Source organism: Triturus cristatus, chromosome 12, assembly GCF_964204655.1.
Source record: "Triturus cristatus chromosome 12, aTriCri1.1, whole genome shotgun sequence".
Classification (NCBI taxonomy): domain Eukaryota; kingdom Metazoa; phylum Chordata; class Amphibia; order Caudata; family Salamandridae; genus Triturus; species Triturus cristatus.
The window spans coordinates 119276797-119299438 of NC_140595.1; the positions used below are offsets into that span (position 1 = coordinate 119276797).

Below are 22642 nucleotides of genomic sequence, written 5' to 3' on the forward strand. Positions count from 1 at the left end.
TCACCGCATTACACAGAACAGCTCCCGGAGATCATACGGCGTCAGGGTCGTGGCAAAGAGGGCACCCAGTGGGCAGGGGAAGGTATAAATACCTCACCCTCCGCCCCCCCTCCCCACAAGTGACGCGACTCTTACTAGACCCTAGGGGGTCCAAAGACTGGGCATCTGCTTCCTGTGCCTTCTTGTGGCACTAAGGCGGCCGCCCTCTTAGTGGGTCTCCTGCGTGGACCCGGGCAGCCGGCATTATTGGAAATGGTCGGGTCCTCTGAAGAATCTTAGTGATTCAACTGCTTCTTTTCTTTGATGCTCTTGTGGTAGTTCTACATACATGGGAACTTCTTTACGCCTCTATCATGCATAGGCAGTAATTATGTTATTTGCTAAGCACTCTGATACTTCAAGGCGCTAAAATAGAGATACAGAAATGCGAAATCCAGACACGGGGAAGATGACATGGAACAAAAGCTGCAAACACAGAAAGAAAAGAACAGAACTAAAGATCACACCTCCATCACCCAATGCAATTGAGAGGAAAACTGTGCAAAACTTTCCAACAAAGCCAGTTTGAAGTATTGCCTAAGAGTGCTGTGCAAGCTTGCTTGATGAGCGTGCGCCGTACGCCGCTTCCAGTAGCCAGTCCAACACCAACATACGCCAACTTTATTTTATTTTTATTTGAAGTAGATGCATTATAGGTGTGGCTCTGCATGCATGCATGCACACAGTTTATCTTTCCCTACGTTCAGTTAAACAAGACTGGCAGAGGCCAAGAACTCCTGGGGTCTTTCTGCAGCATGAAGCCCTCCATAGCTACAGTGCACTGTTTAAGTCGGACTATTCTAAGTCTCTTTTTTACTTTTATCTTTTTTAATTTAAACTTTTTAAAACTCGCTATTACACGTATTATTGTAATGCTGGTTCTGCGGCTGAATTATTATTTTTTCTTTCAAGGCACTTAAGTGAATAACGGGAAAGTGTTTCCTTTACTCAATGTTAGATGAGAGCTGATTATTTGATAGGCCAGCGAGCATGCCTCGGGTTGGCGAGTTGGGTTCATCCACCTTTCCCAAACTTCTGTCACTTTTTTGTACTCTCTTGAGCTCTACCCCCTGTTGCTGTGGAGTTGCCTTTCCTGCTGTCTCCGGTTTCCATTCTATGACACTTGACTCGTCTGCCCTTTAATTGCAGCTTGCGTCTCCTTCTCAATACTTTACATGTTCCGCTGACATAACAGCTTCATAGTTCGGCCTTCTCCACGGCTGTTCTGCCTGTAATCACCAGGAAACGTTTTAAATGGTAACTCTTCTGACCTCCTGCACCAGTTCAGCACCACGGAACATTTCCAGCGGTATTCCTGCTTTCTGTGCAGTGATTAGCTTGGCTTTGGAGAAGCAGCTCTCGAAGGCAACTTTTAATCGATGCTAAAAATAGGGTTTGACCTTCACGTAGATCTTTTTCGCTTCAGTCTGGAGGGGGCACGCCGGTGCTCTCTGGTGTTGAACACGCTTTAGGGCGACGGGGATATTTCCTTGACAAAACCTTCTGAACATGGGCTCGTTTTTCCAGTGGGAGACTGCCTTTAAAATGTGTCTTTGAAGACTCTGATCGAAGGGCTTGAAACCGATTTTTAAACTTTTAGCTGGTATCTAGCCCCTGCAAGGTCCAGCTTCCTGTTAATGTCCACTGACCCCTCGCCTCACCTTTCCCACCTGCTTTGAGAAGGGGCACAGGAAGTGAGGTGTAGGGTAGGGTGAGCAGATTCTCAAAACAACAAGCATTGGCATAGCCAATAGGGCTCGCCTTTAGGGCCTTAAAAGTGTTTAGCCATGCAGCGCATTATCCTGGGTGCTGTGCCACCAGGGATTGATGAGCGATACAATAGCTACACGCTAGGTCATGCAATCCGAGTTAGGAACATGTGCTTGCCTTAGTAAACACTTTTGAACACATTCCAAGGCTTTTTTTAAGTTAAAGTTTATTGAAGAATAAATTGTAGCATACAAGGAAGTAACATTATATAGGATAAATCACAGCATAATGAATACTATAAATTTATAACAGACAAAAAAACCTATTAGTGAAGAAAAAGAAAGAGAGAGAGAGGGAGAGAGGGGATGGGGAGGAGGAAAATCCTGTATAAGTAAAAGAACCATCAGAGCTTTTTTTTAAGTTAAAGTTTATTGAAGAATAAATTGTAGCATACAAGGAAGTAACATTATATAGGATAAATCACAGCATAAAGAATACTATAAATTTATAACAGACAAAACACCTATTAGTGAAAAAAAAGAAAGGCAGAGAGAGGGAGAGAGGGGATAGGGAGGAGGAAAATCCTGTATAAGTAAAAGAACCATCAAAGCCTGAGACTCTATTGCATAAACAAGAAATCTAGTAAATATACTGTAATTATAAATTCATAAAATACAATACTGAAAATAAAAAGGAGTAATATCGAAATATACACTTAGCACTAAGTTAAAAAGACAACAGAAGATTTATGGAGGTTTTCTGACTTCATCTGGAGTATTAACTATAGTGGCGGAATAAGAAGCTATACCTGTTAGGTAAGAAGATAAAGGAAGCCATAAAAGATCTCTTTTAATAGATAAAGATATGGGAGAAATATTACTTGTGTCCAGTCTATGATTAAAACAAACAGCATTCCACCAAGCATTGAAAGTGACTTTGTCAGCTTGCTTCCAATTGGAAGCTATTAAATGAAGGGCTATAGCTAACAATAAGTCAATTAAAGAGGGATTGGGAGTTGGGTACGACCAGGAAGGTGACAAGGAGCCTAAAAAGACATTAGATAGGGAAAATGGAATTTGGGTATTGAAAATGTTATTAATTTGGGACCAAACTAGGAACCAAAAACGGGAGAGGGAGGGGCAGTCAAAGAGCATATGTTTTAAATCAGCTGAAGTCCTTTGGCATGTCCAACAGGCCGAAGAATAGTCTATAGAACATTCCAAGGCTTTTTAACGCCATGACACAAAAGCAAGTGACTTGAAGCAAGTCAACAGCACTTTAGCATTCTGTTTGTGGCCATCTTGAAGCTGTTTCCTTGATAAATGTTACAAAAAATGGAGCATGCATCACTACCCCCAATCTCCATGCTAGTTCATGACAATGAGGTATCCTTTGTAATAAATAAGCATGTTTTATAAAAATGTAAGTCATACTCCTTGCAGTATCGTATCTAAAGAATAGTCCTGGTTTGCCAAAGTAATATCTTAAATTAATTACCACGAGATAAAAATACAACACAAATTATTATGAATATATATTTCCCTGTCTTCAGTACACTTGGAAAGCTGTCGATAATACAAGGGTTTGGGGACATACAGGATCAAAACCAGTTTAAAGAAAAGACAGCGCATCCTTAGAAGGTCAGATGAACTGGTACCCAGATTCCGTTCAGCATTCCCATACAACAATTTTCACATAAACCCACTGAGCTGCTCCCGAGTTCCTGCTTTGGCATAGCTTGAAATCACTTGCTGTTATAAAAGTGTTTCTGTGCCTTCCTTGTCTGAACAGAGCAGGGGAATGTTTGCATTCCTTTTAGATAACGCTGATCAAAACACCAGTTTGATTAATGAGGCAATAAAACTCCTTTGTTAAGGAGCTTCTAACAGTCTTCCATAGAAAGAAGCAAATGTGGCTACACATGGATGTCAGCCAACATAATGAAAGTACTAGTAAAGGCAAAGTTACCGAACTTTGATTATTGTCCCATGAATGAAAATAATATTTAATGTTAATTTTATGAGAGCATTGGCCGAGACATTCACTCCTAAACATAAAGTGCTTCCAGTTTACACAAGCACTGAAGGGAAGGGGGTCCTTGCAGGGAGGCGCGGGACGGTCGTCTGGCCATTCCCATGGAGAGCTCACATCAAATGCCTTACCCTTGCAGCGGACAATAGCTCTCCCGCCAAAGAGGTTTGGTGTAGCGCAGATGGCATATGTATATATTTTTTTACACGTGTGATTCATACACATATTTAGTGAGCCCGTTGAACAGAAGTTGCAATGCTGCGGCAACACCATCAGAGAAAGGGAGAAGGCGTGACAAGGCACTTTTGCGCTTCCGAGCCGCAGCACTCCCGGCTCATGAACTGCACCCAGGAACGACCCTCAATTGAGCGAGACTTAAAATGCAATCAGCGGCTTGTGTTACATTCAGTTTCCAGCAGAAACCTGCCACTTTGTACACAGACATTCAATAAACAAATGTTACTAGAATGCTGATTGTTAAAAAAGTGTCCCGTTTTTTAGTGCGTTTTGTCCTTAAAACCAAGCATTGGCAATGCAATAGGTCTCGCATTTACACGAGTTTAAGCTATTGGCATTGTAAATGACAATACCTTTTAGTTATGTTTTAAAAACGAAAACAAAAATAAAAGGCATCGTCATTTGCAATGTCAATAGCTCTAACTCGCGTAAATGCGAGACCTGTTGCATTGCAAATGCTTGTTCTATGTGTGCTGCATTCTGCGGCACACATAGAAAAAGGAAAGCACGAGGAGAAATTAACAGAATTCTCCTCGTTGTGCCTCCCTAACGCCATCTCTGTTGTGGCGTTAAGCTCTGACGTAGTCCCAGATTTCTCGTAAATCTGGGAATGTGTCAGGTTCCATGGGTGTTGCGTGGGAACAACCACAGCCAGCAACATCCATCGTTTCTCCGTGAAATGGGCACATATTTATAAGGCCATGACAAGCCACGCAAAGTGGCTTTACGTGGCCTTATAAATATGCCGTGGCACATTGCGCCACTGGAACGTCACAAAAGAGATGTTCCGGCCTGTATGCTTACTGTACATTGAATATTTTATTGCTCACCATTGCTTGTACACATCCTGGACATCTGAAGATTGTAAGGCTTTGATTAACAATGTTATTTTCTGGGACTGTCCACACCCTCAGTGTCTATTATAGATGCCAATAAAAACAGATGTTGAAAAAAAAAACCTGTTTCTTCAAACATGTTCTGTTTCAAGACACCAGGTACAGCTTTTGCCTGAAGGAAAAAGGAGGGGTTGGGAGGGCATTAAAAAGCCCTGCGACATCGCAATCGACCTCACTTCCAGTGCCAGCCGCCTGCGCCTTCTTCCTCCGGCTCGTGGTTGAGGTAAGGTTCATGCGCAGTTGTCAGGAGGACTCTCGGCTGGGCGCCCATTACAAGGAGGCTGGGTGTGTGGGGGGCGCCGTGTGGATTGAAATGTTGTTTATGGTCAGAATTCACAAAAGTCTGACCTGTACGCGTATTTGCTGCAGGAATAGGGAATGAGATTCGGGCCGGTATTTACTACTATTCGTGTGCAACAGCCCCAATTTCAGTTTCACCGACTCCGAGCGGTGGTGAAGGCGGGAAGAGCGCGAGGGCACCGCAGACGCCGCGGGCCGGCAGGAGCGGGCATTCTGTGCCGCTCTCATGGCAAGCGGAGACGTTTTAAGACAGGGACAAAATGGTTACTCGCTCATGTTCCCCGCCTTGCAAGGGTCTCCTGTGAGAGTGAACCTCGCTCTCTTTGGCTCTGTCTCTTCTATTTTTTTTTTGTATCTAATCCTCTCTGCCTCTTTGGCTGACTCTGTCTCTGCAGTGTCATCTTAAAGATTTTTGGGTCCCAGGCAAGACATATTTAAACTGTTGGCACCATGTGGGCTAGGTGATGGGTAATGCAATTCAAAGCTGTCCTGTACAGGGGACCCAAAATATATTTTCCCCGGGGCTCCATAATCCTTAAGGTTACGCTGATGCCATGAAAAGGGTCTGGAAAGCGCCTGGACGCCAAAGCCAGGCGCTGCCTGAAGCCTGAGTGCGCTGTGATTTACCGGCCACATTCACCAGCTGGTAACATCGGTTCCGGTGTTCACACGTCTGGGAAATCCTTAGCGGGAACACCAGGCCGGGTATGATTGGGCGAAGCAGGACACTACCTGGGAATACCGCTCACCCGACTTATAACTGGAGCTTTTGAGGTCGGATCTGGGGGACGACAGTCTGGTTGACCAGGTGACGTCATCAGTGCGTTAATGATAACGTTGATTTTCAGAACACTCCGCGGATTGAAATGTCATTGCTGCCCAAAGAGTAGAGAGGTCAGGGCTGTGTTCTAAGCAAGAGGCTTCTTTGGAAACATAAAATGTCAACAATACATTTACAGGCGAGACAACCGGATGACTGTATGTACTCGAGCATTATTTTCTAGTCCTTGGCTTTTCATTAATTTCAATGTGCGCTCTCGGAGTTCTGCAGAAGTTTTCTGCCGGTGTCCTAACCATGGAAGCTCCCCTTATGTCCGCCTCCCTTAAAATTGGAGTAGTGCAGAAATATGCAAAAATATTTGAAAACCCGATCATTTACTATTCCAGCACTGTCAGATATTTGGGGAAGGAGCATTTTTGGGTGCCTTGCGAGCTCAAGAGTAAATGCAGGCATGGTAAAGCGAATTCTTAAACTTACAAAAGCTGTGGGGGAGTGGAAGGATGGGCTCACTAAATGTAGAGTGTGGGAGGATGGGCTCACTAAATGTAGAGTGTGGGAGGATGGGCTCACTAAAGCTGGTAGGGCGTGGAGGGATGGGCTCACTAAAGGTAGTTGCGTGTGAAAGGATGGGCTCAATAAAGCTGTAAGGCGTGGAAGGATGGGCTCACTAAAGCTGGTAGGGCGTGGAGGGAAGGGCTCACTAAAGGTAGTTGCGTGTGAAAGGATGGGCTCATTAAAGCTGGTAGGGCGTGGAAGGATGCGCTCACTAAAGCTGGTAGAGCGGGAAGGATGCGCTCACTAAAGGTAGTTGCGTGTGAAAGGATGGGCTCAATAAAGCTGTAAGGCGTGGAAGGATGGGCTCACTAAAGCTGGTAGGGTGTGGAAGGATGGCTCACTAAAGCTGGTAGGGTGTGGAAGGATGGGCTCACTAACGCTAGTAGGGCGTGGAGGGAAGGGCTCACTAAAGGTAGTTGCGTGTGGAAGGATGGGCTCATTAAAGCTGGTAGGGCGTGGAAGGATGCGCTCACTAAAGCTGGTAGAGCGGGAAGGATGCGCTCACTAAAGGTAGTTGCGTGTGAAAGGATGGGCTCACTAAAGCTGGTAGGGCGTGGAAGGATGCGCTCACTAAAGCTGGTAGATCAGGAAGGATGGGCTCACTAAAGCTTTATGTAAAAATAAGTTTTGTGTTTGAATCTTGTTCGTTTTTGTATCTTTTCAACACTTTGCGCGTGGCTTTTCACAAACTATTCACTGTATAGCCATTGAATTGAATGTGGTTAATCTTTCTTTTTCATCGCACTAATTGTGAAAGTTTGAAATGTGTTTTTTGTTAAATACAACTAAAGTGATTTTGAGGTCATCTATTAAGGTGTTCCTCGTGTATAAGTAAAGATGTATTCGAATCTCACAACCACCTGTTATTGTATTGTGTTTGCAGCTTGCACTAGAAGGCATTAAATTACCAGTAAAATCTCAAACAATTACTATCATGGTTAGTGCACAGTACATAAGTACTGTTTTGCACTAATGTTTAAGGCCTGTACTTGTCTAATTAATGTGCCACTGTTGCAGAGTTGACTCAACAGTTGTTACCTGTGGGTGTTTGCTGGCTGTCTTCCATCTTTAGAGATGGCCTCCTGCCGCACTCCTCTGCCCAGAAATCCTTCACTCTTCACCTCTCCCATGTATACCCTGCACTACTGACGTGACTGATGGCAGACATTGGGATTACCAGACCTGGTTTATCAAGACTAGGCCCAGCATGTGCCTTGTCTTCAGAGGGTGATGTTATCCAGCCTAGTGCAGAGTCCAACCTCTTGCCTGAACCTTCTCAATGAATCCCCAGCAGGGTGTTTTACTACAGGGAGGTCCACTTTTGTTGTTTTCCCATTTTTTCCACACTTTGAAGATCTTAGTTTACATTTGATTGCAGTTTTTCTCCTCATAGTCAATTCTCGCCACTTAAACTGATCCTTTTCATTCAAATCAAGCTCTGCCAAGTTACAAAAGGGTTACAGAATGTTTCTTTGCACGTGTATAGTTGCTGAGTCTTCCTAGGCACCAAAACATTGTGGAGGAGATCGTACGCAGAACAATTTTGTTAGTATTAAGGGATGATATCCCACATAAATTGTCCCAGAAGTCATGATGTTGAGTAAAGAAGCATTTGCCGCATTTTCCAAAGACCTTCATGAAGATGCCAAAAAAAAAAAAACATTGCACACACCTGTCCAGAAAGCACTATGGTCTGAGGCTGATTCACACCTGTCTGTTTTAGTCCTTCCGGAAGAGATCATCAGTTGCTGTTGATGGGCAATCCAACCTAAGGCCGACTTTACCCTTTAACTGGATCACTTGTTAGGGTGCCGTCATCCAGTTTGGTGCGGATTCCACCAATGAAGACTTCAAAGGGCTCTGGTCTGTCCAATGCCTCCATCTGACATGATGGGGCTTTTGGAAACAAAGTAAGTTATTAAAGCCATGGGTACAGCAGAACCTTCTAACTCTGTGCTCCAATATGGTTGCAGCCACTACCCCTTTAGCTGGCTTATTTGGGATCTCCCACAATAATGGCTCTCCCATGGGAAATTCGTCTACTGCCTGGCTTCTTGATATCATTCCACATCAACATTCCTGCTCCACTACTCTCACTTAACTCGATGCTTGGGCAACATTTTTGTTACGTAGGCATAAATGCACGTGATTTGTAGGATTTCATATTACACCAGGTGCGCAACATTCCCGAAACTATGTCAAGTCCTGTAATTATGAGTTTGTTCAGGTAAAAATCCTATTGCAGGAGCATGGGGCATTGTGAATGAATAGAACGTGAGCAGCTCTTGTTCACGCCACTTGTGTGTTTTGCGTTTGTTTTTTACCCATAATGCATTCTTGCACCCAAAAAGGTTGCAAAAACGCATTTCGCAATACAATTTAGTTATAAATGCAGCATGTGCATTGCATGTAATTTTTTCCGATTTTCATGTAATTACTCAAAAGGAAATTTCGTGATTTTTCGCACACCCCTACCTAATTCTGGTGACTTGCCATAGGTAGGTATTTAAAAAAAAAAAATGTTTGTCCTCATATGCCACCAAGGTTTTATATGTGTGATCTATAGGTTAACAAGCGATATGCTGCCTCAGTACATACCGACTGGAAGGAACAGGCATGGAGCGAGGACCTCGTCCCACAGCGATAGGGCTTGACATACCTGCGATCTCCATATCGTAACCTTAAGGGAGATTCTGGAGTTCAGCCAGAATACTAAAAGAAGTATCAAAGCACTGCTTAGACCCAAAAATGGGATAGATGGCTTAATCATTGGACCTGGGGAAAAAAAAAAAAAAACCCCAGTCACTCAATGATCCCATTTCAAGAGGCGCCAAAAAGATCGTTTATCTGGATTCCCTACTCTGGCCAAGTCCAGCTTGGAGACCTGCAGGGCAGAAGCAAACCATTCATTGATAGAAGGGGGTGAAGAATCCTTCCACTTCCTACATATCTCCCTTCTAGCAAGTAGTATAGCATAGAAGACTAACTTCTTTGCCAATGTAGAAACCCCCTCCAAGATTCCGAAAATCACCAACTGAGGATCTAATATTATGTTGAAGTTTACTGAGGACGACAGGGTCTTGCAAATGGCTTCCCAGAACTGAGACAAACGAGGGCACTCATAAAACATGTGGATGTCCGAGGCTGCCAAGAGTCCACATCTAGCACACACCACCATATTCCCCTGAGTAAATTTAGAAAGTCGAAGGGGGGAGTAGTAGGCTCTGTGAATAGTATAAAGATGATTCCTGTGCAGCCACGCCGGTTTCACAACATCCCACATCATTCTACATGATGTTCTCCATAGCTCTTGCAAGTTAGTATTGCTTATATCTGGCCCCCAAAGCTCATCTGGTAACAAGAATGCCCCGTCCATCTCCTCCAAGATCAGGTTATACCAAGACGAAATCTCCTTCTTAGCAGGGGGTTTATCAATCAACAACGTTATAAGGGTGCTATAACCACCTAATAGGAACTTGCTTCTTCGAGAGGGCTGTGCAGTATAAGATCGAGACCAGCTGGACATCTGCAGGTATTTTAGCCTAGCTAAGCCTGGGCCAATCTTCCTACTCAAACACTCCCAGGAAAGCAATTCCCCCTCCACAAATAAGTCTCCCCAAACCTCCATCCCTGCCTCTCTAATAGGTACTGCAAGTGAATCTCCCAGCCAGGGCGGATTATCGGGCAGATCCCATAAGGGAGTCCTGCAGCCATAGTACCCTATTTTAATAGATTTTAATACCTGGGCCCAAGTCCTTGCCATTCCCAATAGAATCTTCAATTTAATTTTTTTAAAGAACTTGGGATCACCAAATTTTAAAAGGAATCCAAACTGGCTAACCCCATCTCCAATAAGCAGTGTGGTGTATAGAGTTCCCACCCCATACTCTAATAGGTAGGTATTGTAAAATGTACACTTAAGCTCTTGGGTATATTATACTTCTTATGATTAGTTAGGAAGTGTAGGAAAGTAGGATCTTCTTCTTATAGTTACCCCCACTTTTTGCAGAATGTAATACTGTTTTTGACTAGTGTGACTGGGATCCTGCTAATCAGGACCCCAGTCTATCTGCTTTCTGCTTAAACTGTTATGCCATGTACTTAGGTACACTCCAGTTTGGATACTGGGGTACCCTTGTCAGTCCCTAGTATATGGTACCCATGTACCCAGAACATAGTGTGAGAAAGTGCCCTATTTCTGCATAGTTACTCCCACTTTTTGCTGAACTGCAGATGTACTTTGACTCAGTGTGCCCTGGGCTCCTGCTAATCAGGTGCCCAGGGCCTATGTTCTTTCCCTAAAACTGCATTGAAGCCTAAACCCAATTGGCATCTCTGGCTACAGGTTAAGCCCTGGTAAATGGTACCACAGGCACCCAGGGCACTGTGACCAGAGAAGGCCCCTAAGGACAGCAGCACTTATTGTGCCATCCTTAGAAGTCCTGTACCATTACACTCACCCGCTGCCTTTCCAGGCTGCGTGTTTTGGTGCAGAAAAAAAGTGAAGAGGAGTCGCCATGCCACACAGTGGAATTTAATGAAAAATGCACACAGAGGGCAGTGGCATAAATGAAAATTGAAGGGGGCCTCCTCCAAGGTATGTGAAGGGGCTCCCTCCGGACTCTATCAGGAGTTCTCCAGCCGAAGTGCTCTGCTGAGCGGGCCCCCTGGAGCTTGGGGGCCCCGCACCGCATGGGCTGCGAGGGCATGTGTTATGCCCCTGACAGAGGGCATCTTAGAGATGCATCCTGAAAACTAACCTAACACTAGTGTCCAGGCTGAGTGGCAGCTCGCCTGCTGCTAACACCAGACATGTATCTGGACCCCTGGGTTGAGAGCCTGCTGCTCTTGGGGGCCTGAAACAATGCACATCCTGGTACGAGGTGCCAAGCCTCCTCCCCCAGGATGGGCAGGATTCACAAAGGGGAAGCTTCAAAGGCTTGACGCCTTTGTGAGCTTCCCCAGGCCACTTGCTGCTCTCAGCAACTGGTCCCCACTGGTTCCGACCCCCACTTTGGGCGGGAGAACCGGCGGGAAAAACAAGTGAGGAAGAGAGGTGTGCCCACCGCTGCCAACTCCAGCCCTCAGGTGGGGGAGGCGAGGTGAATCACAACTCTCAGTCCACGCCATCTTGAAGATGGGGGGACTCAGCCAACCAGGGACAGGCTCATGCCCCCCTCCCACTGGAGGGTGGCATAATAGGGGGTGGACCCACCCCAGGGAAGGGACCGATTGGTCCCTACCTTTTACCTACCTGTAACGCCCCTAAATCTAGTATTTAGGGGCACCCCTGGACCTTGCTTCCTCAGACAAGAAGAAACTACAAGAAGAAGAAGGACCGAACAGCCGTGCAGCAGCTAACAATAGGAAGATGCCCACTGACTTGGCCCCAGCCCCACCGGCCTGTCTCCCCCTCGAACCTGCTCCTGCGAAATCCCGGTGTGTCCTGCAGCCAGCAACCTCGAAAGCCCCGGAGGACCTGCCTGCCTTCAAGCACAAAGACTTTGTCTCCTGTGAACATTGGACTTGTTCATCTGCAACCTCTGGCTCCGACCGGACACTGAGAATCCGCCCCACTCTGCACCTGCCGTCCACCGCCCGAGCCCGAGTGGGAAACACCACGAGGAGGTCACCCCGGCGATCCTAACCCGAGATCCGGTGAACCCTAACCTTCCCCAAACATCCAGATGACACCTGCAGTCTAAATCCCAAAGGTCCCCCCAACTGCGACCAGGACCTGGTAAGAAGATCTGACCCCAAAAGGCACCCCTGAACCCGACGCCCCATGTCCTTGGGTGCTCAAACCGACAGTGCCTAACCAACCCCTAACTTCCCAACTTACCTCTCGAAGTGGTGGTCGCACCCAGAAGACCTTCGTCTCCAAGCCTGTAGTGCCTTTGCAAACCGGAGGTACCCCATTGAAACAAACAGGGGGCCCGATGTCAAAACAGCACCCTGCACCCGGCCACCCTAGTGCCACTGAGGGTGCACCTTTGGTGCTACTTTGTTTCCCAATTTGCCCTGACCTAAAGTCCAGGAGCTTTGCTCCCACAGCCAAGTGGCCTGCTCGTCAGCAGCCACCACCCGGAGGCCTCCTATTCCCCATTGGATTACATGGGCCTCAGCACTCTGCACCCGGCCGCCCTAGTTCCGCTGAGGGTGTAACTAGAGTGCATCCTTGACCCTGGGGGACCCCTGAGTCTACCCCCAGAACCTCAACTCCCACTACCAAATACTTACCTCAAAACCGATAACACTATTTTCCTCCATAGGATAACATTGACTGTTTTTCTTGGAAAAGTTTGAAAGTGTGGAGTTTGAAAACCTTAAGAAATTCTTTAAAATTGCACTAACTAACAGAAACGATTTTACTTACCTGTTTACAGGAAATGTCACAGAGTAGTATCCAGGTATACTACTCTGAGTAAGAAAAGTAATCTCAAAAGTAACTTACCTTTAATTTTACTGAAAAGCCCATTCAAGCCTATGTCCTGTTTTTACAAAGTATTGCATTTCTCTGAAACCATACTGTAAGTCAAAACAAAGTGCATATACAACTTCAATTCAAACCGTTTACAAACTGCATTACTACTGTAAAGCATTTATTGCTTACCTGTGCCAGGCTTGCTTGGTTCTAGAAAATAAAATAACTAAAAGAATATTTTCTTACAAAAACAATTGGTCTGAAGTTCAGTCTTTGAGTGTGTGAATCCATTTGCTGACTGAGTATGTACAACAAATGCTTAACACTGTCCTCTGATACTACCTTACTGCTTGACCACACTACCACAAATAGAGAGTGAGGTGCTATCTAACTTTACCTCTGCCTTCCTTTATGGTTCCACTAGACTCTGTGCACACTATACCACACTTTGGTATAGTATATACAGAGCCAGCTTCCTACTAGGCCTGGGCAAAAATTTCGTTCCGTTCGCGGAAATTGCGATAATTTGACATTTTTGCGTTCCGCGGAGAGCGCGAAAATGTCAAAAATTCCGGTTTCCGCAGCTTGGCGATAATTTGTTTCTTGCTCGCGCTGTAAAATGATACATTCTCGCGCGCGCGCGATCGCCTTACCTGAATCCCTGCGTTCGCCGACAAGTTTTCTTGATCCGGTCGCGTTCTCCATGAGATGTTGTATTGTTTTTAGCCATTTGCGCTGTCTCGCGACAGTTCGCGCCCGCAGTGACGTCATGCGTCGCGCGATCACGTCTTTCTTCTCGCGATCATGCACCGCGAGAACAACTCAAAACAAGATGGCCGCGCCCGCAAGCAACCACATGGGTAAGTTGGCGACCCGCAACCATGCAGAAAATCTCGCGAACATGCCGGAAAAAAACTTCCGCATCTTCGCGATATTTCTGCTTGTTTGCGATAATTTTAAACATTCTCGCGATAATTTGCGAAGGTTAATTCCGCAAATTCCGCCCACCCCTACTTCCTACACATAGGTACCCCAGAGAGCTCCCATGACTGAAGCATGTATTATGCCACCCATGAGAGGCCATGCAAAATGGAACCTACAGGCCTGCCATTCCAGCCTGTGTAAGTTGGTGCATGCACCACTTACTTAAGATACAGGTTTACTATCTCTAAGGGTCACTGCACTTAAAACCTATAGGTCACCCCTCTAGCAGGCCTTTACAATCCTGAGGGCAGGGTGCTTGGTTCTAAGTGAGAGGGTGTCACTGCATGAGCAGGACACCCCTGCAGCCTACGGAGTCCATTCTCCCAGGTTGTCAATGAGGCAGCCATTTACGATATATAGAGTGGCATTATGCGACCGCGCGATGACCAACTCTAAAACGGCTGAAACTAACCCTATCGTGTTTGATGTCAAACATGTTGGAATTATACCCCCCACATAGGTAACCAGTGTGGGAGGTATGATTCCACCCCTCAGAAGCGAATTTCATGGGGTCCCTGGTGTTCCCGGTACCAGCCTTCTAGTCCCGGACAGCACAAAATGGTTGCTGCCGACCAGAGACACATTTCTGCCCTCCTGCTGCTGAGCCAAGCTCAAGCAGGGGAAGGCAGAACAATAGGCATCCTGTCACAGGGAGGTGTGACCACCTCCCAGACAGGATTTAGTGTATTAGGGTAGGGTGGGTGCGCTTGCCAGTGACCGAAAGTCTGCATGAGTGGCACATTTGGTGTTCCTGTGCAAAGTCCAGTTCAAACCAGTCCTGGGAGCCGTTGGCTCGCGCTCTGGTGTGAAACTGGACAAGGGACATGGGAGTAACCTCCTCACTATCCAGACCCTTCCCTGGGAGGGTCCCCTGAATCTTGGCAACCCCCTTCCATGGGAACAAAAGGGCTTGCCTGGTTGTAGGACCCTAGATTCGACGTGGACAAGATTCTGAACCAGAAACCACTGAACTTCGACCGTCTGGACATTCTGGACTTTGCTGGACTTCGTTTGGGCCCGACCTCATCTCCCACTCAGTCTGCTGCTTCCTCTGTGCCCACCCACCATACAGGATCCATGCAGAACCTGTGGAGTATCAAAGACAACCGAAGATATCGCCATTGGATTGAAGGAGTTTCTCCCCTACATCTGCAGGCACCACAACACTGCTGTCTGGTCTGCTGCCCCTGAGCTCCTATGGACTCCAAACGCTTCAGCAACACAGGCTCGGGTTTCAGCAACACGTTACTTGAGGTCTGAGCTGCTCTCTCACCAAGTTTGAGGTCAGAAACCCTTGTGGGGGCTGCAATACCCAAACTCCTGTGCACTGCGTACATTTGCAAGTCCATATGCTTGTTGGTGTTTCTCGAACAAGTGCATTGGGCTCCGAGTAGCCCCAACCTCTGGCACCATTTCCTACCAAGAACTCTGGCCTCCTCGCACCGAGTGCTCCAAGGGCTGGTGTTTGTCGAAATCGCTCGAGGTCCTCTCACAACTCCTGTGCCTCCTGCCTGTGAGTCCACTTGAGGGTCAACTCTGCTTTTCTTGGGCAACCCTGGTTGCTCCAGACCTGCCCTGACTCCCCTTGCTTTGGTGAGTCTCCTGGACCTTGCTGGTCCGAACCGTATCCATCCTTGACCTTCTGCGTGGGTTGCTGTGTCCAAGGCTTATTGATGCTCCTGCCGGACACTGACCCCTCAGTACTCAACATCCTTTGTGGGACTTCTTGTATCCGGCTCCTGGTTGTCCTCGACATCTCTTGGTCCCCGTAGCTGCAGAGTCAAGAACTCTATCAATACACCTAAAGCACCCAACATCAGTGGGCATTCGTCTATTGAGCCCCTGGTCACTCCTGAGTGACCCAGACTCTGTCCCCTCTGCTTTCAGGTTCTTCTAGACAAGAATCCACCTTTGGATTCCAATGGACACTTTTCTTCTTCGAAGTCCTCCATTGAGTTCGACATAGGTTTCCAACGCCACTTCAGACCTATGCACCCGGCTTCCCTCGGACAGGTAACTTGGTAACTCGGTATCCACGGGTGGGGTGGCTCTCCAACCTTCTGTCTTCCATGGGGTTTCTTCGAAGTCCACCGGGATGGGTCCTTAAACTCTAAAACTTCAACCGCGGCTTTCCCATAGAATTGTACAGAGCACGCGGTCGTGTTCCCACACTGTACCCGTCCTCCATGGGGTCCCTGCTTACTCACCTTGGGTGGTCCCTAGGGGTCCCAGCGATTCTATGTCCTCTCAACACTGTCTTTCCTCGAGTCGTGGTTCTTATACCACTATTTTAGTATATGGTCTGGTTCCCCCTTGGGCCTACTGTGTATTAGTGATATTTACTATCATTTTTGTGCTTAAGTATTGTGTGCTTTGTGATTATCTCCGTGTAGGAGATACTGAGTGATACTAGAGAGTGTTATATTAATAAATACATATTTTTATAACTACTGTGTGGTTCTCCTTTCATTTAACCAATACTATAAGGTTGCATTCTGGTAAGACAAGCTGCTTAACATTCCTTCACGACTAAGCCTGAAGGTTGCTCTCCACAGCTTCGTTACAAAAAGGAGCTATAGAGGGAAAAACTAAAGCCAGATCACCCTCCACTCTTCAATCATTTAAACAACGGAGACCTGGCTTTTAAAGGATTGGCTTAGACTGAAAAAATGATCAGCTGTTAGGTGGAGGTAGATACCCCTAAACACCTTTCGTTTGTAAAAATTCAATGTCGCCACTTTAAAAGCCAGGTCTCTGTTGTTTAAATGCTCTCCACAGCTACCACTTGGATAGCTTCCTAAGGTTATCTTTGACCTCTTAAATCACCATAAGGGTTGTTTGGACTGGTGCAAGGTGCCCTACTTTAATGCCGTATTACGGATGTTGGGGCAATGGCAAACAAGCCTTCTGGAAGTGCACCACACAGGATGTGGCACCCAGTTAGTGTGCCCCCCTAAGACAACCCATAGAAAGAGGGCTCAGAGGCTTCATGGCCTCAAGGCATTCCCCACAGGTTGTTGCAATTACACACTGCACCCACCAGCTGGGGGATCTCTGTCCTCTCTTAAAAATGAGGGAGGGGCTGCTTCTATTCGACTGCGTATCTGCGCCCTGTCGCTATCATATGAACTTAAGGACTTTGAACAGGGGACGACTTCATAACTAGTTGCTCAGTATTTTATTTATTTGTTTCGGGTACACCCATCAATGTCGATCCTGGTTATTGAAGACATCAAAAGAAATGAACAAGGCAGGAACAGCCACCTCTATAATGGACCGCTCACGACTATAACCATGTTACCTTCATCAGGGTTAAAGGACCCTGAAGAATCCACACTGATTCACATTAGTTTGAAATTTGACTTTACGGCAGCCCCAAGAGCAGAGGACAACTGTCTCCAGGATAACCAACCACCAGCAGCTCACAGCTATCTCCAGTCTCTAACTCTAAGGTTTAAGCAACACTGTGCTCTCTATTCCATGAAAGAACTTGGAATACAAAATTAACAACACAACACTCCCAAGGCAAGAGCTTGATTGCATAAGTCTCTTCCAAAACTTCTTCTGAAGCATCCCTGTTCCAGTTGATGTTGCTAAACCAAATGTTACTCATCTGGTCCACCTTGAAGAAACTCAACTTGGAGACATTGTATCTGGTGTACTGACCTCTGATCTGCAGTAGGTGCTTTAGGAGACTGGGCTGTGTCGACCAGCAGAAATGTGATCCACTCAGACTCAGACTTAACAATGGAGAAAACAAGATCACACAAAGACAGTAAATCTAGGAGGAGGGAGATGAAATGGAACTACAGATTGTGGGGGCAAGATCGTGTTTGCATATGAAATTTTTATTGAAATGCCCTCTTGTGTTTTGTGTCATGGGCATGTTATATATTGGCTCAGTGGCCGGTAATTTAAGCAGTGGGGTGGATGGGCCGCACATGCACACACATACTCAAACTCACCCACCTACATGCACACTCACTCATACTCCTCCATTCACAAGTTCACAACTGCACACACATACATCCACCAGTCACAAGCACATACACACACACCCCCCCATTCACAGTACGTACACACACACAAATATACGTATGCACCAAACGTTAGAAAGGGCTTGGAGCAATGATCTCAGGTGGTGAGAGGGAACGCTTGGTGGGGCCTGAAGTATTAGGACCGCATTCTATTGGTCACTCAATGAGACAAAGCAGCAATCCCGTACTCGTCACAGTATGGGATGGGGTCAGCAAGACTGCTCACCCCACCCAGTTTTGTGACGAGGTGTCACTGATGGACAATCGGCACTGGGCACTTCAGGGCTGAAAACTAGACCACCCAGGTCAGTGTATATCTGTGATGCACTCCCTCGTCATGAGGGCGAGAACCTCCAAGCTCTTTGCTGGTCTGAGGAGGTCCAGAGACTTTAAGGTACGAGTATAATGGGCAATTGCTGGGGGCTCCCATCCTCCAAAGGGTCCCCTGTAAAAGTAATTTTTCCCTCTTTGACAGGATGTATGACGTAACAACGCATGTCATTACAACACGTGCAGTTACATCGCGGTCGTTACAACGACTGCGATGTTACTACGCTATGCCATTACAACGCAAGTCTTTACATCGACTTGCGCTAGATGGCGTGCTAACATTAGAAAAGCGTAATTTACTATTCCAACTCCAGTCCACTTAACAGTAGGGAAGGTGTTGGGATAGTAAACTACACTATTTGTAATGTTAGCACGCCATCTAGCGCAAGTCGATGTAAAGACTTGCGTTGTAATGGCATCGCGTGGTTACATCGCGTTCGTTGTAACGACCGCGATGTAACAGCATCGCGGTGTACTGAATGCGATGTAAACGATGTTTCCCCTTTGACATCTGTCTAATCTATTTCTCTGCCTAAACCTATCTCTCTGCCTATCGCTAACTTTGACTCTGTCTCTCTACCCCGTGTAATCTTAAGGGCTTTTGGGGTTCGAGAAAAGATATATTTCAATTGCTTTTGTGCCTAAAGGGGCCGCCCCCAAAAAAATGCCTTGCCCAGGGCCCCCCAAATCCTTAATGACACTGAGGAGGTCGCGCCCACAGGGCTGTGAAATGTTTGGCCCAGAAAAGTCCAGCTCAGGCAGCCAGGTGCCTGGGCATTTACCACATGTACAGTGCCTGGATGCCTGACCTTACATGAAAAATGTCTGTTAGACTGACCTTTGCTCAGACGGACAGACACTCTTCATATCTGCAATAAAAAGGTAGGTGGGTGGGCCCCTCTGCCCTAATGGACGGGCCGCTACTGCTTCGGAGAAGCCCAAAGAAGAAACAAATCATAGAGAAATCAAAATAAAAGAACTGTGCTTGACACTGACAGATAGACGTAGGCAGAAGCTGTCCTTTACACTAGGAAAGCGAAACTGCATAATTTTCTTTTTGGCTATAATTTCCATTAGCAAAATTAGCAAAATAAGGGTTTAAACTAAAAAGAGGATTGTCTGTCTCTTGTATGACTTTTTAAACGAAGAAGTCTTGTATGATCCCGACAGGAAACTTGGGCATGTAGATAACCCTGCTAGTATATTTTTTTTGCAAACCAGTCTCCTTCCAGCAAAACGTAATGAAATTTCACGTAACACGCAATATGGCCATTTCACCGAAGTAATTACAATTTTGCCCAGGCGAGGCCTATTTGGAGCACACCAGTCATCGAGAGGAGTTATAGAGTTATATGTTGGGCTGGACCAGAGGGTGAGAGGGGACTGTAGGTAGTTCTCCCTTAATAGTCAGTGGGTCATTACTGCTTGATAAACACTCCCTTTGCCATTTTAAATCCTAAACACTGACTGCGGTATTACTTTCTTTACAGGTCGAAGCACCAGTTATAATGACTCTGGAACAGCTCTGTGGGACCATGCTCCAGACCTTCAAAAAATACTCTGGAGGAGATGGCAAGAGTGGCGAACTCAGCCAGCAAGAGCTGCAACTTCTTGTGAAGACTGAGTTCCCAACTTTATCTGTGAGTACATTCTGGAATGAAGATTGGCTGTCGTAGGAAGTTTATTTCCCCTTTTCATATATATGATTTGCACAACCAATCTGTACTTTTTTGCTCTCCATTTCAACATGTAGAACTACTTCAACCCGAATTTCATCATAAAGATGAATGGCATCTGCCAACATCCCTTGTGGTTTAAGTATAGTACTGATGTTTCGCATCACAGCTGGACAGAAATGACCATGGTCTCCTTTAGAAATAGTATTCAACGTCTAGCTCTTTTACAAGGCCTAAAGAGCAGCCCAAGGGCCAGGTCCTAAATACCCCATTAAAAGTGCCCTTGGAAACCACATGTGCTGTAGACAGCCAGGGCCTGATTCACAAAGGTAAACTGAGACGAAAGTCTAACTTTATGACTTTTAGTATTGACAAAGGGCATTTACGAGTAGTAAAGTTAGACTTTTGTCTCAGTTTAACTTGAGTTTTGGTCTCAGTTAGACTTAAGACCAAAACTTAAGTTAAACTGAGACATAAGTCTCACTTTACTACTCGTAAATTCCCTTTGTGAATACCGAAAGTCGTAAAGTTAGACTTTTGTCTCAGTTTACGTTTGTGAATCGGGCACCCTGAGTGTATGTGCGAATTCCCAGAAAGAGGAAAGTGGGAAGAAGATCCCGGCTAAAATACCATTCCAAGACATTCACTCCCGAGCCAGCCCTAAAAGAGGAGAACTCCTTTCTGCAGGATATATGGGCACTAGCCATACAAAACGGACTGTTCAAAAAAGCAACATTATGGTCTAGTCTTGACTATCTAGAGCGGGGTATGTACTTCCACCACTGATTTTGTATTGGCACAGCACAGGCTTGTTGCTGGATCTCGCCACGGCCCAGCAGATTCAGCGTGGGTTCTATGGTATGTCTTGGAACTTTTTATTGGTGCCCGTGGGTGAGGCGAAAGCTCATGGTGGTTATGAGGAACCAGGGAGTCTAAAAGAGGGAAGGTCTCCTTTATTAACAAAGCAGGTTCTTTTGCATGAATGCAAGCTTCCCAGGTAATGCCCATAGTTCAGGATTAATCCACCTTCACATTGTCTTTGAAGCTCTTACTCTCTCTTGTGAGGGACTCTGGAAGCGGTAATACACTCAGTGCAGTGCTCTTGTCTGTTTCAGCTGAGCAGGTTCTCCTTTAAGGCTGCCGGTGACTGACAGCAGCAACCCCAAGGACAGCGCTTTAGGCGTGATCCCTATCTAGAAGGACATAAGTTGGACTGCTTGATGGAGATATTTTTAGATGCCTCGAAAGAGCAGCCCCCTCGAAGGCAGAGTGGGTAAATCAATTCCGAGACTAAAATGGGTCAACAGAATCTGCCAGGGTATGGGGATTGAGCATCCAGGCTAATGGCTCCTCCCATCTTAGGGTCTGGCCTGCCAGGGCAAAACTAATACCTCGGTCTCCAGGGGCAGGAGTTCTCTGTGCTCTGGATAAACAGACGACTGGGGGAGGGGAGCACACCTTCCAATCCTTACTCACAGTGAGGGAGTAGATCTTGCTGCAAGCAAGGAATGTACTTATCTTTTATAGACCGTCCTACTGATTGTTGCCACCCCTCCTCTTCTGCAGGCCTCTGGGAAAGATGAGAAGGCGGTGGGAGAAGTGATGAAAATGATGGACATGGATGGTGACAACAAGGTTCCCTTCAAGGAGTTTGCCATGTTTCTCGCTGTTCTGAGTATGGTAATGGAAGAAGAAACCAGTTAAAAATGGTGGTCTCAGTTGAATAAAAAATATTTTTCACACTTTTTGTTTATATTTTCTTGCTTCAAAAAGTGCCTGTTTTTTTCAGTGCGGTTGCTAAGTAGTCAATAGTTAAGGGGAGATATACTGAAGTGTTTCTTGTTTCCATAGAGTGAGAGAGAGCGGAAACTACAGAAACACAAGGCAAAAGAAATTGGGAACCAGGAATTTGCTGGTGTACTCGGCTGGTTTGGGGCCTCACCAAAGGCAGCTTTAGATGTATGGGAGAGCTTGTGTTACCAATACTTTAAAAAGTGAATATAAGGAGTGCTGCATAGGGGGTGGCTAACCTGACCTGTTCAGCCATTGGCTCTAATATATTTGTAATGGTTTGCCATTGCTTGGATGAGCTATCAATCATTCACATGGCGTTTCAGGGAAGGTTATGTTGTCCCATTACCATTCCCTTTAGGTTGTGGTCCTCGGACAAGATGAAGTAGTCATAGAGATCTCTGTCCATTGTTCTAAGCCATTGTACCTCACCACTCTTACTTCTCTGTCAATGTGTATTTCTGTTCCTTTTTTGCTCAACTTGCTGCACTCCTCACAACCCGTGATTTTGCATTCCCTTGCTTGCTTTTCTCTTCTTCCCATCTTTATGCACTCCCAGCTTTCTTCAACTCCAGTGCTATTGCTGCAGATCAGGGCATACAAATTCTCCCTACTTCCACGGATAGAGTAATTTCACAGATACACGCACATACACTCATCATACGCTTGGGCCCATTTCACTAGCATACGCTCGATTACTCTATCAGCACTGAACATGAGAGAAACTCCTGAAACACCCTGTATCTACAGTAAGGCCGATGCGACCAGTTTGTTACTGTCCTGAGTCATGATTTAAACACCAATAATCACATTAGAGTACTCAATAATCGACAAGAAATAACCACCAACAC

At 46.0% G+C, this 22642-nt stretch overlaps 1 protein-coding gene across 1 annotated transcript; it reads left to right on the top strand.

Annotated features, from left to right (window-relative positions):
- Positions 1–5009: 5009 nt before the first annotated feature.
- On the top strand, positions 5010–21742 carry LOC146772822 (protein S100-P-like). The gene is made up of 3 exons (XM_085639408.1): positions 5010–5136; positions 19815–19964; positions 21567–21742. The coding sequence occupies exons 2-3, from the start codon at positions 19833–19835 to the stop codon at positions 21702–21704; spliced, it is 270 nt and encodes an 89-aa protein (XP_085495534.1). The 5' UTR covers positions 5010–5136; positions 19815–19832; the 3' UTR covers positions 21705–21742.
- The last annotated feature ends 900 nt before the right edge of the window (positions 21743–22642 follow it).

Excerpts from the sequence above, each read along its gene's own strand:
- LOC146772822 (XM_085639408.1), top strand. The coding sequence starts at position 19,833 with ATGACTCTGGAACAGCTCTGTGGGACCATGCTCCAGACCTTCAAAAAA. Across the intron at positions 19,965-21,566 it reads CTGAGTTCCCAACTTTATCT|GCCTCTGGGAAAGATGAGAA; the intron begins GTGAGTACATTC and ends CCTCTTCTGCAG.